This window comes from Neomonachus schauinslandi, chromosome 5 (genome assembly GCF_002201575.2).
Source record: "Neomonachus schauinslandi chromosome 5, ASM220157v2, whole genome shotgun sequence".
NCBI lineage: Eukaryota > Metazoa > Chordata > Mammalia > Carnivora > Phocidae > Neomonachus > Neomonachus schauinslandi.
This window is the reverse complement of record NC_058407.1, coordinates 98,431,540-98,447,687: the sequence shown is the minus strand read 5'-3', so window position 1 is coordinate 98,447,687 and position 16,148 is coordinate 98,431,540. Positions and strand designations below refer to the sequence as shown.

General features: G+C 36.4%; 1 protein-coding gene across 2 annotated transcripts in view; it reads right to left on the bottom strand.

Annotated features, from left to right (window-relative positions):
* The window catches only part of C5H12orf4 (chromosome 5 C12orf4 homolog), a 45,995-nt gene that overhangs the window by 27,117 nt on the left and 2,730 nt on the right, over positions 1–16,148 (bottom strand). For both annotated transcript variants that reach the window (XM_021690552.2, XM_044914957.1), the window contains 4 exons: positions 14,934–15,079; positions 6,061–6,242; positions 1,619–1,718; positions 1,393–1,514 (listed from right to left, as the gene is read on the bottom strand). In XM_021690552.2, coding sequence (XP_021546227.1) covers positions 1,393–1,514; positions 1,619–1,718; positions 6,061–6,242; positions 14,934–15,079 — 550 coding nt within the window. The remainder of the gene's footprint in view (positions 1–1,392; positions 1,515–1,618; positions 1,719–6,060; positions 6,243–14,933; positions 15,080–16,148) is intronic.

Genomic DNA, 16,148 nt, shown 5'->3' with positions numbered 1-16,148 from the left:
TGAAGGCAGTTGCTTAACGACTGAGCTACCCAAGTGACCCTTTATTGCGATTTTTAAAGGTCTGACTGGAAAGTAAAGAATCTAGAATGGTCCTGGCAGACTGTAACCAGCAGTTTGAGAAACACCATTACACATTATAGGATACAGATGTTCCCAACCCTTCTTTCTGCCCACCTCTCCCTTTGTATTGTGCTCATTATTTTTTTAAATGTTTTGTTCATTATTTTTATTTGAAATGAGGAGTATAGTCAAATATGTCAGTGTCAAGGATGTTACCCCATTTCTAATCATAAAAACTTGTTTAAATATTTCTAAGGTGTTGTCTTGGGAAAATAAGGCAAATGACAGATTATAATATTTGGATAAGAGGTGATAGAGATATCAGGTAAACAGCTAAATGATAATTCATCCATCTGCTTATTTGTCCACCCATCCTATAAATATTTACTGAGCATGTCTTATGTGCCAGTGTGAAGAGGCAGACACTTGGCAAGGATCTGGGTGTAACAGTAGAAAAAACACACATGGGTTTTGTCTCCAAGGCAAGACTAGAGGGGAGACTGACATTACACAAATAAAATGCTATTTCTAAATGTTTGGAGCAGATTCCAGGCAACTGCTGGAAACAGGATTATCATACTGTTCTAAGTACATTTCCCGTTGAATATACTTGAAGATTTGAAAGAAAGAAATTCTCAAACATATGAGTATACAGCCAGGAAAAAACATAAGCACTGTCAAGCTCTAGGGCAACATATGAAATACAATGCATTTAGGCCATCAGGTACTGTACAAGTTATGAATTACAGAAGTCTTCTATACTCCTTTCTTTTTTTTTATTAAGTTCAATTAGCCAACATATAGTACATCATTAGTTTTTGATGTAGTGTTCAATGATTCATTAGTTGTGTATATACTCCTTTTCTACCTTGCACATGCTTCTCTGACTGCACATATCATTCTACACAGTATTATCTTATTTATAGGTCAGTCTCTCTAGAATATAAGCTCCACATGCATAGGCATCTTTGATTTTCTGCTTAGAGAGTGCGTGGCATTTAAGATGCATTCAACCAATGCTTATTGCACTGAACAGAAACCAATTTAAAATGAACAAGAGACTGTACTTGGGATACTTAGATATACACACCTAAGAGATTTATAGCTAAGTTCTAAGGGGGCAAATCACTATTTTAAGCCAACCAATTAACCCCCCTCCCAAATAACCCACACAAATCCAGATAATACCAAAGGTGTTAGAAGTATAAAATTATCTTGAACTGTCATTGGTAACTTAAAAATAGCTACAACTAAAAGATTCAATTTTATAATACATACAAACTCTTACTAACAATGAACTTTCATCTAACAAGAACAATAGATGATTAATACCTGAGGGAGCTGTTGTTAGGGTTTTTTAGGTCTTGATGAAGTTTTATCACCCATTCCTGATATTCTTGCTTCTGGATCGCAGTTGATTGTTTTAATTCATTTGACCATTTATTTTCTAAGTCCTCAAAAGAGAGAGTACACCAAGTGGTCAATTTTTTTTTTTTTTAACAAATATAAGTGAAAGAAAATGCAACTGTGTATCTAAAAATCATTGCACTTCACTTACTTGCTGGGATTCAAAATGCTGAGCAGCCAGTGAATTTACATCTTGATCTGTCAGTGATTTACCCAATTCCTGCATCACTTTTTCCATTTCAATGCCTTGTCTAAAACATAAAAGAGCAGATCAGATAATATTCATGATATCTTTAAGGGGTATGGCCATTCCAGATTCATTAAACAATCTCTACAAGTGAAAATAAAATTTTTTCTTTTATAGGAAGATGTCCAGGCACAGCAACTGTAATACCTAGAAAGCACTCTGAAGCCCTGGAAATGGGGATGTGGGAATAATGATAATGTCATATAACGCGTCATTTGTACAGCTAGATCTTGATCTAAGCTTCACATAAGTGAAAGCAGTCAAAATCTAGGCAATCTTTCAATTTCCATGACTAATGCTTGAAACTAGACTCCTTTCTCATTTGCAGATTTCCTCAAAGAAGATACTCTGACTCCAGCTTTAATACATTTTCTACTTATACGCACAGGAGTTAAAGTGACTTCAAGCTCTGAAAGTTAGCTTGTAGTATCCCCGAAGCTGTCAATTAGGTTCTAAGAATCAAACTGGTATTAAGTCACAAAGTTCTCCTTATAGAGGAATATAAGATACATTCTAAAGTATGTTTTAGCCTTACCTTCTTCATTTGTGCAGAAATTAAACATGGTTTTCCCACAGGAAAAACTAATCACTGGTATTAGAAGTTCAGATACCAGTTATTTATGGGAGAGATGGGCTGTGACAAGAAGACCCGGGGGAGCCTTTTGCAGTGCTGGAAATAGTCCATTTCTTGAGCTGAGTGATGATTACATGGGTGTGCTTACTTTATAAAAACTTATTGAATTGTACACCTACAGTTTGTTGTCTTTTTTTTAATAAGTTCTTAAAAATTTTCAAATTAAAAAATTATCTTCTAATATAAATGTATTTAAAAAGTTTGTTCTAAAATATATTTCAAACAAATGTGAAAAGAATGAAATAAAGACATAAAGGAAAAGGATTTTACTATCAGTCTAATTAATGTAATCGCTCTTAAAAGAGAATTTATCCTTACTTATAACAACTGATTAAGACACTTATATGTACGTGATAAATAAAACTCATTTATATGTCATACATTTATTTATACATTTCTGTATTTACCTCCTAGTATTAAATAATCAGTACCATTTAGTCAATTAATTCTAATGAAGGTGACCCCAATAACTTTTTATAACTATTGGGGGCCAGGTGCTTGCAAGTAAAATTTTTAATTAAAGCAGAAATAACTGCGACACAATTATAAATACAAACTTTGATATAAATAGATTAATATTTTACATTATGCATGTTCCCTCTAGTGGATAAAAAGTATCATTGCCATTTTTAAGTTTTAAAGATTTAGTATCTTTAAATATCAATAAATGAGTATCTTCAAATTTTTGTATCTTAAATCTGGTGTGCTAACAGCAGCAAATTAACAGTGAGGAAAAAAAGACTAATAAATAATTCAACAAAAGAAATTGCATGAACATTTCATCCTAAATGTGTCAGAAATGCAAGAGCTAATGATACAGTTAATGATACAATATACATTTTCTCGGATTAAGATGAAAGGAAATTTTATTATATTTCTAGTTCTATCTAACTAGGTATTGGCTCAGTATGTCAGGTGTGATAATTCTAACAACCTGAACATTATCTTGAAGACACTTAGAAAAAACGATTATAACAGTCTGCTATAACAGAACAAAACAGAAAAAATCATTATACTGTGCTAAGAAACTGTCTTTTAAAGATGTAAAGTGGAATTAAAATGAAAAGAGAAATAAGAAAATGTGTCACTTCTGCTCATGCATTGGGTAAATGAATTGGGTGAACTTCCATAGCTATCAGTGAAGTCTAACTTGTCTTAAGTTATACTGTTAACCTTTACAACAATCACCTACCTCAAGAGGAACCTAGCTTATTTTTCCCTTTCAAGCTAACAGTTTGGGTATGTGGAGAATAAACTACAAATTGTTGTCAAAATAAATGTATTTAGGGACGCCAGGGTGGCTCAGTCGGTTAAGCAGCTGCCTTCGGCTCAGGTCATGATCCTGGGGTCCTGGGATTGAGCCCCACATCTGGCTCCCTGCTCAGCGGAGAGCCCACTTCTCCTTCTCCCTCTGCCTGCCACTCTGCCTACTTATGCTCTCTATCTGTCGAATAAATAAAATCTTAAGAAAAAAAATAAATGTATTTAAAAATTGTTTATGTTTACAAAGAAAAAAAAAAAGCAAAATCCCATCAAGAGATTTGACCAAAGGACATTTCAAAAAATAACATAAACCAGGGCACGTGCGTGGCTCAGTTGTTAAGCGTCTACCTTCGGCTTGGATCATGATCCCAGGGTCCTAGGATCGAGCCCCACATCGGGCTCCCTGCTCAGTGGGAAGCCAGCTTCTCCCACTCCCACTCCCCCTGCTTGTGTTCTTGCTCTTGCTCTCTCTCTCTCTGTCAAATAAATTAAAAAAATCTTACAAAAAAAAAACAAAACCCAAACTCCTACAAAAAAACTATTCCACGATAGAAAAAAAAAGTATGAAGTACCAGTAAATGCAGATAATTAATAAGTTAATGCAGCTTCCCCAGAGGAAGAATACTTATATAAATCTAACCTATATTTTGTTCTTACTCTAAAAATATAGTCACAGTTTTACTGGCTACATAATAAAGGACTAAATAAAATTTTTGTCTCCCTCAGGGACACAGCTTCAACTCTTTACCTGGTGACAACAACTCATACTGCAGGTATCCCACCTAGAAAGGAATAAACTGCCTCCATGCAGCTGAACAGCAAAGCTAAACCCACACGGAGTGACAAATGTCAAAATATCAAGTTCTTTCTGACAGGGAATGTTCTAATATTTTACTAGATAGGAAAATAAAAGGTTGAGAGGAGAACTGTTATGAAAATGTACCAACCTATGCAATATAGTAAAAATGCTGATCTGGTATGCAGAAGAGTATTTCTCAGGAAAAAATTACTAAATCAATTTGCTTATGATTTTTGCGTTTTAAATTTTCCTAACTATGACAACCCTCAAAATAACAGATTATTCTCATCTTGCTGGTCCCAACGTTTTCTAATGCAAAGCAAATGAGAGCCAGGAGCAAACCAGCTTTGGGACAGACTATCAAGTCAGTCACAAGAAATACATGTGATTTGGTCCTAATATACTTTTACAATTAAAGAAATTTCACATCAGCCACTCAAAACATTATCTTAATACCACGTATACCTAAAGTCTTAAGTGAATGTTTTTAAGGTAATAAATGTTATTAGATTCTGCTGGATTAAAATGGATTATCTAGAAGAAGCATACCCTGATTATTATTACATTTTATAGACTTGCTAGGAAGCAATCTGGAAAGTCATGTTTTAAAATAAATAATGCTAGCAATTTTTTACTTACTCTGGAGAGAAAAAAATGAATCACAAAAGCATTGTTTTCAATATTGTATGCAATGAATTAAAATGTCTTGGAATAATACTAGTGCTATTTTTTCCCCTCATGTAAATAAACTTACAAAAGTGAACTAAAAGAGACCATGAACTTAGTAACGGCAGGGTTTTAAAGAGGTTCCAAATAGGGAGAGAACTTGGTACAGTGGTTAAGAGCTTTTGAGTGGAGCTATGACTTCAAATTCTAGCTTGTCCTTAGACAAGTTATTTCACTTATTTTCCTCATCTGTAAAAGGGGGTAATAATTGTTGGGCTGTGGTAAGAATCAAATGAGGTAAGGCATCTGTTATGGACTGCATGTTTGTGTCTCCTCAAATTCGTATGTTGAAACCCTAACCCCCAATGTGATGATATTCGGAGGTGGGGCCTTCGGAGGTCATTGGGTTTAGAAGAAGTCATGAGCTTGGAGCCCTCATGATGGAATTAGTATCTAGAACTCTCTCTCCAGAAGAGACGCACCAGGACCACACACTGAGGAAAGGCCATGGGAGCGCACATTGAGAAGGCACTGTCTATAAGCCAGGAGACAGGTCTTCCAGATACCAAATCTGCTGGCACCTTGATCCTGAACTACCTAAGCCTCCAGAACTGGTAGAAATAAATTTCTCTTGTTTAAGACACCTAGTCTATGGTATTTTGTTATAGCCTGAACAGGCTAAGACATCATCTAAAGCATTTTGCACAGTGCCTAGATCTTAGAAATAATATATAAAGATTAGAAATAATATATAAAGTCACCATAATTTATTCAGGTAAATCACTTGCGAAGTTTTATAAGCCTGTGATGACTTCCTAGTTGAAATTACAGATTGAAACACACAAGAAAATTAATTTCCAATATTAGAGAACTTTTTTCTATTTTATTTTTCAATTTTACAATTAAATGTAAACCAATTATTCTGCAGCCATCGTATCTGACAATGTGACATTTAATTATGATAGTGCAAGAAATTTGAAATACCTCTCTCGTAATTTTTTCAGCTCCACATCTCTTTCGCCAATCAGTTCTGAGATACTAACAAAGTAATTATGTTCCAAATTTAGGAGAGTTTCAGAGGCTGGAGAATGGATTAGGTCATGGTACACATCTGCAAAATCTTCATCCCAGCTGGGCTCTTCGGGCCTTGCATGCTCTAACGTGGTCTACAAGATGACACACAGACATTCTTAAATCATGACACAGCATTTTCATTTACTATACTATTAGACGAGTGTATATATATTATAAATTTTTTTTTGTACATCAGACAAGGATAGAGACCTTCTATTTATATATGTGTATATATAGGTTATATAGGATTATTTGAGTATACAAAAAGATGGAAAGGTATAAACTAAGATGTAATATGAATTACCTGGAGGTAGGAATGAGGAGGGGGTACTAATATGGAGGAAGGGATAGGAAGTGTTCATAATTGAAAAAAAAATTAAGGGTGCTATGATCTCATTCCTGTAAAATAACAGAATTTTAACATTTCTGTAAAATTACAGAAAAACATTTCTGTAAAACACACACACACAACAACACACACACACAAAGGGATGATCAACAAAATGCTAATGGTAGCTATTTCAGGAAATGTAGGATTTCTGATGACCTTAACTTTCTTTATATTATTATAATTAGAAAAAAAAAGCTTCTCATTATTAAAAATACATTGCTAAAAAAGGTTTTATAGGATAAAGATTTAGAAAATGAGGTTACATATATACTCACATGTTTAGTGATGCAATGACCCTGAAAATCCAATTCATGTGTAGGATTTTACATCAAGATAAACCTACGCAATTATTTTGATTTTCTAGTATTCTTTCTTCTTAAAATGCTTTTAAGAATATGAAATCTTTTAAGAATATGCTTTTAAGAATATGAAAACAGTAGCTATCAAAATGATAAGGGACTGGGTGCCTGGGTGGCTCAATTGGTTAAGCGACTGCCTTCGGCTCAGGTCATGATCCTGGAGTCCCAGGATTGAGTCCCGCATCAGGCTCCCCGCTCAGCAGGGAGTCTGCTTCTCCCTCTGACCCTTCCCCCCCTCATGTGCTCTCTCTCTCTCTCATTCTCTCTCTCAAATAAATAAATAAAATCTTTAAAAAAAATGATAAGGGACTGAGTAAACACTGATAAACAAGAAACACAGAAACATGGAGAGAGGCAAAATAGGGATACCCTCAACACACACAAGAATCCATCCAAGGAAGTATGCACACATATCCATTGGGGAGGTACGGATGCCTGTCCCAAGGACCTGAGATATGTCAATACATCAGACAGACACAATGCTTTATAGGTGAGAAAACTGGCTGAGCAGTTCTTTGTCAAAGATTATACAATTTAATGGCAAAAGTGGAAATAACACAAAGAACTCAATGTTTTTTCCATTACTGATCTTTGTAGACAGACACCTATAAAAAAAGAACAATCTGAATTCTTCCCTTTCCTTGCCAATGAAAATAAAAACTGTAATCGATGAGGACATAACTCAGAGTAATAATTTACCTAAAACTAAAGCAAGTGGACATATCCCAGAAATAGGTATCTTCAAATCGGTCAATCAACAGGTAAACCTTTATCCCTTACCTTTCACTTATACTTCAATCAATTGCCAGATCAGGAGGGAAGAGTTTAAGGTGACTAGCTGAATCTTGAACATGGATTTCATCTGCTCTAATGCCTCTGAAAACTTGAAAGCACATTCTGCTAACTGCTCTAGGAATTATAAGCAGCCCATGTGACTTAAGCTCAGTTCGAAATTCACTTCAGGTTCAGGCTAAAACTTTGTAGGAAGGAGCCCGTGAGAGATCATAGAGATCTGCTTGCCCATACATAGTACCAAATATTCAGGAACCTCACAAACCAGATCAGCTAACAACAGTAACCAGCAGCATCAATTTAACACTTGGCCTAGAGCAAGCCTTACCAATAGGTACAAACTACCTACATGAGAAGCACTAAACAGAGTTTTCCCCTAACCTAACTCATACCAACCCCTCAGGAGAGAGGATGCTAGGAAAGGAACTGTGATGGCTGATGGGAATGGGGGCATTGAGTAAAGGCCTGCAAAAAGAAAACTATTTAATGTCCAGGCCATTATTTCTCCACCTCTACCTTCCCGCATAAAGCTTTGGCCCTGAGTTCACACCACAGACTTCCTCTCTGTTCCACCTCCTGTCATCAGCCTGGGTTACCTGGATGTCCATGTGGGTAACCCAATCCAGTGCCCTGCCTCTTGCTTCCCTGATCTTTTTTTTTTTTTTTTTAAGATTTTATTTATTTGACAGAGAGAGACACAGCGAGAGAGGGAACACAAGCAGGGACAGAGGGAGAGGGAGAAGCAGGCTTCCCGTGGAGCAGGGAGCCCGATGCGGGGCTCGATCCCAGGACCCTGGGACCATGACCCAAACTGAAGGCAGACGCTTAACCACTGAGCCACCCAGGCGCCCCTCCCTGAACTTATCTTTACTAAGTCCTCTGCTCCCCTTGAGTCCCCCACTCTGTGTCATCCCCAGGAACAGCTCAGCCTCTGAAACTGAAACATTCAGTCTCTGACTATAACCTCCAACCAAAATTCACATTCAATTACTCCCAGGCAATGAGTTCTTTAAATCATCAGGATCTCCACTGCACAGACCCTTCTACTTTCTTATATTTTATCAGCCATTAGGTCCCGCCCAGCTTCACTTTCTTCCCTAAGTAGTTTAGAGAATGGTCCAGCATTCAAATATTTTCTTGCCAAAATCCTCAACCCCCCTGACTGATGTTCTTTCTCTTGCCCACCTAACAAAACTCTAGTATTATTCCTTTTCTCTATGCCTGCAGTCAGGCTATAGAATGCTGCAGCAGAAAAACTACAAAACTGTAAAGTTTATGATGACAGATTGGTGCTACTCTAACTTTTCCCTTCAATGATGCCTGGAAATCCTATCTTTTTCTGGTCAGTTCTCTCCTCAAACATCCAACTGTGTCATCAGTTCCCCACTTCATCTAAACACATGGCCTGTTTTTATTTCCCAGATAGAGTAGAAGCAGTTAGAAGAAAACGTCCTCAACTTTCTGCTACTAAAGCAGTAAAATTTTCAGAATCTATATCCATCCTTTTCTTCTTCCTTTCTGCCATAACAGAAGAAATGTACCTCCTCCCAGTCAAGATTCTCTACTTGAGTTCTGGATTCTATCCCTTCTAGTCTTCATCGATACCATCATAAACAAACCTCTGATCTTGTGTTTTCATTTTGCAAGTGTCTCATCCTTCTTCTTTAGGCAACCAAGCTTCTTGAGTTATCTCTACTCATTCTATTTCCACACTCCACACATTCTTTTTTTTTTAATTTTTAAAATTTTATTATGTTATGTTAGTCACCATACATCATTAGTTTTTGATGTGGTGATCCACGATCCATTGTTTTCGTATAACACCCAGTGCTCCATGCAGTACGTGCCTTCCTTAATACTCCCACACATTCTTAAAGTCACTGAAATCTAGTTTCAGTCCCACCAATCCATTAAAACTGATCTTGCTGCAGATAAAGATTACCTGATAAACCTAATGGATATTTTTGAGACTTTGCCTCACTTCATTTTCTCGGAAGCATTTGACATATGAACTATTCCCTCCTTCTTGGCACCTCTTTTTTCTCAACTTTCATGAAGCCATAATCTTCTGTCTTCTTTCTACTTCCTGGGCCAATTCCTCTCTTCCCTTTGCAGGTTCTTCTTCCTCTGTTCATCCCTTAAGTGTTAGTGTGTTCATTTACTTGTATATTCATCCATCTTTTTTTTTTTTTTTTGCCATCTACTTATCCCATCTATCCAACCCATACCAAAGCTCTGTTATTTTCAGGCACTGGGCTACGTACCAGAGCTGTAATAGAGAATACACTAAACATTTCCAGGTGGCTATCCATACAAGCAGGAGATACAGGTAAGTCAACAGACAATTCTAATGCAGGGTTTCATTGGGATTCTGCACAGGCATGTACTCTTTTCCTTCTACATAGTCACCCTGGGCAATTTCATTCATTCCATGACTTCAAAATTCATCTATGTATGAATGACTCCCATACGCATGTCTCCAATCCAATCATCTTTCCTGAGTGCCAGGTGTACACAGCTAAGTGCTTATGAGACATCTCCACATGGGTGCCTCTTGTAGGCACTTCACATTTAAAGGGTATAAACTGAAGCCATCATTTTTATGCTGTAACTTGCTTCTCAAGTGAAGGGAGCTCAGGTGAAGGGGGCCACCACTCCACCATTCCCTCAGTTGTCCAAGCAAGAAATCTGAGCCAATTGATCTTTTATCTTTCATGTCTCAGCTTAAATATTAACACCTTAGAGAAGAGTTCTCTAATCCTATATAAATTAGGTTTATAACCCCCTTCATGGTTCTCCATGACAGTACCCTACTTATTTCCTTAATAACATTTTTAAAATTATAATTTATGTACTTATTAACTGTCTTCTTCACTACCGTTCCATGGGAATAAGGACCAGATTTGTTATGTTGATACATCCCCAATGCCTAGTACAGGATCCACACAAAGTATTTGCTGAATAAACAAATATATGAATGAAAAGTCATTTGTTATCTTCTCTTTACCATTTTAACTACCATTGTTCTAGACTAAGCTTTCATAATTTCTTCCCTAACTACAACAGTCCTCTAACTTATTCCAATATTTCTCCCTTGCAGGATAAACTCTTCACGCTAATGCACTGAACTGACGTTCCTGAAGTGCAAATATGATCATCATCTTACTCCTCTACTAAACTCTTTTAAAGCTGCTCATTACCTTTGGCATAAAGACAGAACTCAAGATGGCCTGCAACTCTCTTTCTTAGCCATTCTGAACAACTTTCAGTTTTTCTAATGTGCCATGGGCTCTCTCACCTCCAAACCTTTATATTTATACCCTCTACCTAGGGTATTATTTTTCTCCTCTCCCACCACATACCTTCCACCTACCTATTTCCAACTAATCTTTCAGGTCTCAACTCACTTTCTCTTTCCTGTGGGAAGCTTTCCTGAAGTTCTCTAGATTAGAATAGGTGTACCTGCTTTGTGCTCTCCTTGCACTGTCCTGTACCATAGCACTTATCACATTCACTGCACTTAATTTTATTTTATTTTTCTAAAGATTTTATTTATTTACTTGAGAGAGAGAGAGAGAGTGTGCATGAGTGGGGGAGGAGCAGAGGGAGAGGGAGAAGCAGGCTCCCCGCTGAGCAGGGAGCCCCACATGGGGCTCGATCCCAGGACCTGAGATCATGACCTGAGCTGACAGCAGATGCTTAACCGACTGAGCTACCCAGGTGCCCCACTGCACTTAATTTTAAATATCTGTCTGCTGACAGTCTATAAACTCTGAGAAGGTAAGAACTGTGTCTTATTTTCTTTCTGCTTATCCCCAAGTGCCTAACACAATATCTGATATCTAACAGAAGCTCAGAACACACTTGATGAATGGATGAATACAAAGAGACCTGAGAAGACAATACTGAAATGGAAGATAGGGCACCACCAAAAATAAATAGCCAACTTCACAATTTTGCCAATATTTGGCTCTGTTTAGCTTTCCTCATCTAGCCAAGCTTACTTCTCATTATTTTAAAAAATTAGTGCAATAGCAAAGACACAGCTGTGATTAGGAAAAAACCATATAAGGTTTTTAGAGGCTGAAAACAGAACAAGATGACAAGCAAAAGATCCTATGACAGTAGACAAGAAAAGGAAACACAGAAGAAAACAGAATTACTCCACACAGTAGGGATTCAGTCATACACACTTTATTTTAGTAGGCCATCAGAATCTCCTCTACCAGGCAAGTACATCCATTAAAGTACAGCTCTGTTATCAGGGGCAATGGTCCTCCACAATGGAAATTCCTTATATAACAGCAGCATACTCAGTACATCTCTGCAGTGTACTGCATCTGCAGTGATGGGACAGACAGTCCTTCCTTGTAGCTGTGCCTCACTGTATCACGTAAATGTATAATCACTTATATTTATAGTAATGACTCGGGGTCCTCAAGAAGTTAGAACTGAATTTTATATACTGTGTTTAAGAAAGCAAGGAAATGTGTACTACATTCCTTATTTAAAATTTTTTTAAAGTTTATTTATCTTTATCTAAAGTAATCTACACCCAACATGGGGCTGGAACTGATGACCCTGAGATCAAGAGCCACACACTGCTCCTACTGAGCCAGCCAGGTACCCCTGTACTACATTTTTAAAAGATCTTCGTCAAAAGGTGGTTAAGGAAAAAGTTTCGCGATTTAAATATATTAGCATCTGAAATATCTAGTAGGTCCGTTTATAGTAAATGGAGCTCATTCCTTCATAACCAAGGTAATCGGTATTACTGTAAACATTATGCTATTTCACCTTTTTCCTGATGGTCCCCAGTTATTCTTCTCAGGTGACTGAAATACCGTTTACCCATATACTGCAGCGATGTGTTAGCCCCTCTGTCCCCTCTACTCCATTCTGCTTCCACTATCACAGTCTTCTGCCTGCCATACTTGGATTCTTCTGATTTCCATAAGGCTGCAGTTTCTAATCTCTGCCAGCCCTTTGGTGATCTGCAACATCGTTTCCTTTTCCCTTTCAATTCCTTCTTTTTAGTCACAGATTCCTACATTCTTGAGCCTGTACTAGCTGTTCAGCTTTTATAATTTTCACAGCCAGTGACAGCCCGAATACATCCAGTGGGTATAACAATATTTAGGTCCTCTCGGTTATTTTCCTGACAGTCAAGATTTCCTTTTTTTACTGTTAGTATTAGCTTCTTTGCTCTTTCTTTTCTTAATTCTTTAAAAACAAACAAGCAACTATACTTCTAGAATCCTGGCATTGCTAGAAAGCTGAACTCTAAGTAACAAGAGGTGCTATGTATCTACTAAATTTGCAGAGGGTGAGAACAGAGTACTTGCTTGATGGAGGCTTGTTGATTTTAATTCACTGTAAATCTGCACTCTTGTGATTAAATGAATAAGTACAGAGTGTTCTTATTTTGTAATATTACTATTATTATTACTATTGTTATGATCATTAATCTGGAAAACAGTCAAATTCTTATTTTTAGAATGGCTAATGTGCAGAAGAATAAGGAAAACCATAAATTAGTGAATATGGTAATTATTTTTTTATAATAAGATAAATTTAAACACATAAGCACTTATTGACCTAACATTTGGGAAGTTTTCTCTTTGGTTACACCAAATCAGGGCTAGAAGAGGTTCTGCTTCCAGATTTTGTATCAAAACAATAGCAACCCTAGAAGAGGAATTGACTGCTTTCTTCAAGAACTCTTGATCACTCTTCTCCCAACTTCTCTACATGCTCCCATGTATTTACCTTGATCCCAACACTGATTGCACAGTGTTATTGGCTATAGATTTCTTTGTCTCTTTCTACTAGATTGTAAGCTCCTTGAAGGCAAAGACTTAATCCTCAGCTGTGTACATTTTAGATGTACAAAAAAATACTGCTTGAATAAATTAAGTAGAATTATTCTTTAACTACATCTTAATTATTTATTCCTTTATCAGCAGAAAGATTAGGTTTCTTAAATAGTAATTATTACAGGCATATCTTTTTTTTTAATGCAACAACTGTGTTCTTAACATTCAAAATAATACATGTAAATAGTGTCATCTTTTAAACATACTAGGAAACCTTAACGGACATGAAGCAAACTGCTTTGAACAACAAAATATGACCCCATAAAATTGATTTTCAAATTCTCATAGACCAAGTTGCTTAAAGTGGGATGTAATTCACTCATTATAGCTTGCAATTATCGAATTTGTCTGTTTATGTAGTTCTGTTTCTGGCTCCTTAACTAAAATGTAAATTTCATTTTGTGTCTATCTTGCTCACCATTTTATGTCCAATACCTGGCACAGTACAGTACCTGGCATGCCGTAGATTCTCAACTGTATCTCATCAATTCTAAGATGCATATTTTTTCACATTACAACTCTGAGAAATCAGAATGTGTCTTATACTGATGGTATCTTGGTATTCTACCATTGCTTAATTGATGGTGGTGTTCTATCTCAGTAGTAAATAAATTAATGGTGCGTGTTATGATCAATGGCATCTTAGACTCTATGAAATAAGATATATTATTTAAATGGAAAAATGATGACATTATGTAACTATAAAAACAACAGTGAAGGGTGCCTGGGTTCAGGTCATGATCTCAGGGTTGAGATCGAGCCCCGCGTTGGGCTCCGCACTAAGCAGGCAGCCTGCTTAAGATTCTCTCTCTCCCTCTGCCCCTCTGCCCCCAACTCACGCCCGCTTGCTCTCTCTAAAACAAAACAAATCAAAAAAGGCAACAACAACAACAGTGAGGATAAGTGAGAGGACAAAAGTAAAAGCCTAAAATGAACTACTACTGCTAGTTTAAGGTTGCCAGATAACAGGTCACCTGGTTAAATTAGAATTTCAGATAAGAAAAGAATAAATTTTACTGTAAGTATGTTCCATATAATATGTGGGATATACTTATACTAAAAAATTATTCATTCTTTGAGATTTGGGTGCCCTGTATTTTTAATTGCTAAATCTGCCAACCCTGTGCTGGTTAGAAATATAAAAGTAGCTTCTCTTTTACAAAGATATTACATAAAGTATTTGGTGCTCACCCTCATATAGGAAGGAGGCACAGGAACATCAATATAGGTTATATATTGTGGAATAGAATCTTGTATGTAGAGAAAAAAGGACTCCACAACTGTTTCAGTATTACTTTAGCAATTTAAAAGCTTCATCAAAGTCTAAAATATCCCTGATATTTACAATCTGATCTATTTTCTTACCTCAGCATAAGCTTTGGCCCATGAACTGGCCAGCTGATGTAAATCTACTTCACCTGATTTCACAGTTTCCAGGGATGCTTCGGCATCTCTGTCATAATCTCTGAGGGATTCTTCTTCTATAAACTGGCTCAGAGCTTCTTTTAAGTCTGTAACAGGGATAAGAAATGCCAACATCAGCAAAATCCTGAAGTAAACAGGGAACATTTTACCTGAATAAGCATTCCAATGTGAAATTTTATTTTATCAAACTTGTATACTTAATGTCTAAATACAGTAAAATCAGCTTGGGGATCATTTGACTAGTTTCACAATTATTTTTCTTTACTATTACAGGTTATTGCATTGAGAATGGTCAAAATTCTTATGTATAACCTTGATACTAATTTAAAACATTACTTTCTTAAGTCTGATTCTTCAGTTTGAAACTGAGCAGGTAAAAGCACATGAAGAAAAATCTACAGATTCTGAGGTTCTGAAGGTTACTGTACTTAAATGAAAAAGCTTCCTATACATAGAGTTACAGTCCTTGAATTTGAAAGAGAAATTGAATGATTAGCATATTAAAATGGATTTAATTGGGATGATCTATAATTCCAGTTTTAGAGACACTACTTAGAGATGATATAATGGAAAGAGCACAGGGACAGAAATCAGGATACTTGTGTTCTGGTTTTGGCTCTGTCACTATGTTTGTAGCTTTAGACCAGTGGTTCTCAATTTTTAGCATGCATCAGAAATCCCTGGAGGGCTTACTGACATAGATTGCTACATGCCACCCCCAGAGTGTCTGATTCTGAAAGAATGGGGCGAGGCCCAAGAATGTGCATTTCTAACAAGGTTCCAAGTGATGCTGTAGCTTCTGATCAAGGAACAACCTATGGGAACCACTGCCTTAGGCAAAAAATTTAACTTTTCAGTGTACTAGTTTCCTTATTTGTACAATGAGATTGTGTTAAAAAGTTCCTAGATTCCCTTTAACTCTATGATCTAACATATTCTCAGCTTAAAATGTTTTTCTCACTTGTGACATAGAACATAGAGACCTTTGAAAAAGGATTTAATACAGATGACCTTATGAATTAATTTAGGTAAGCAAAAATTATTCAAAGATTAGTATTCCTTCCTTTCCATGACATCTCAGGAATTGAGGACCAGATCATTAAAAGCTGATGTAATTCTATAATGTAATGTAATTCTATAATACAATTCTATAAT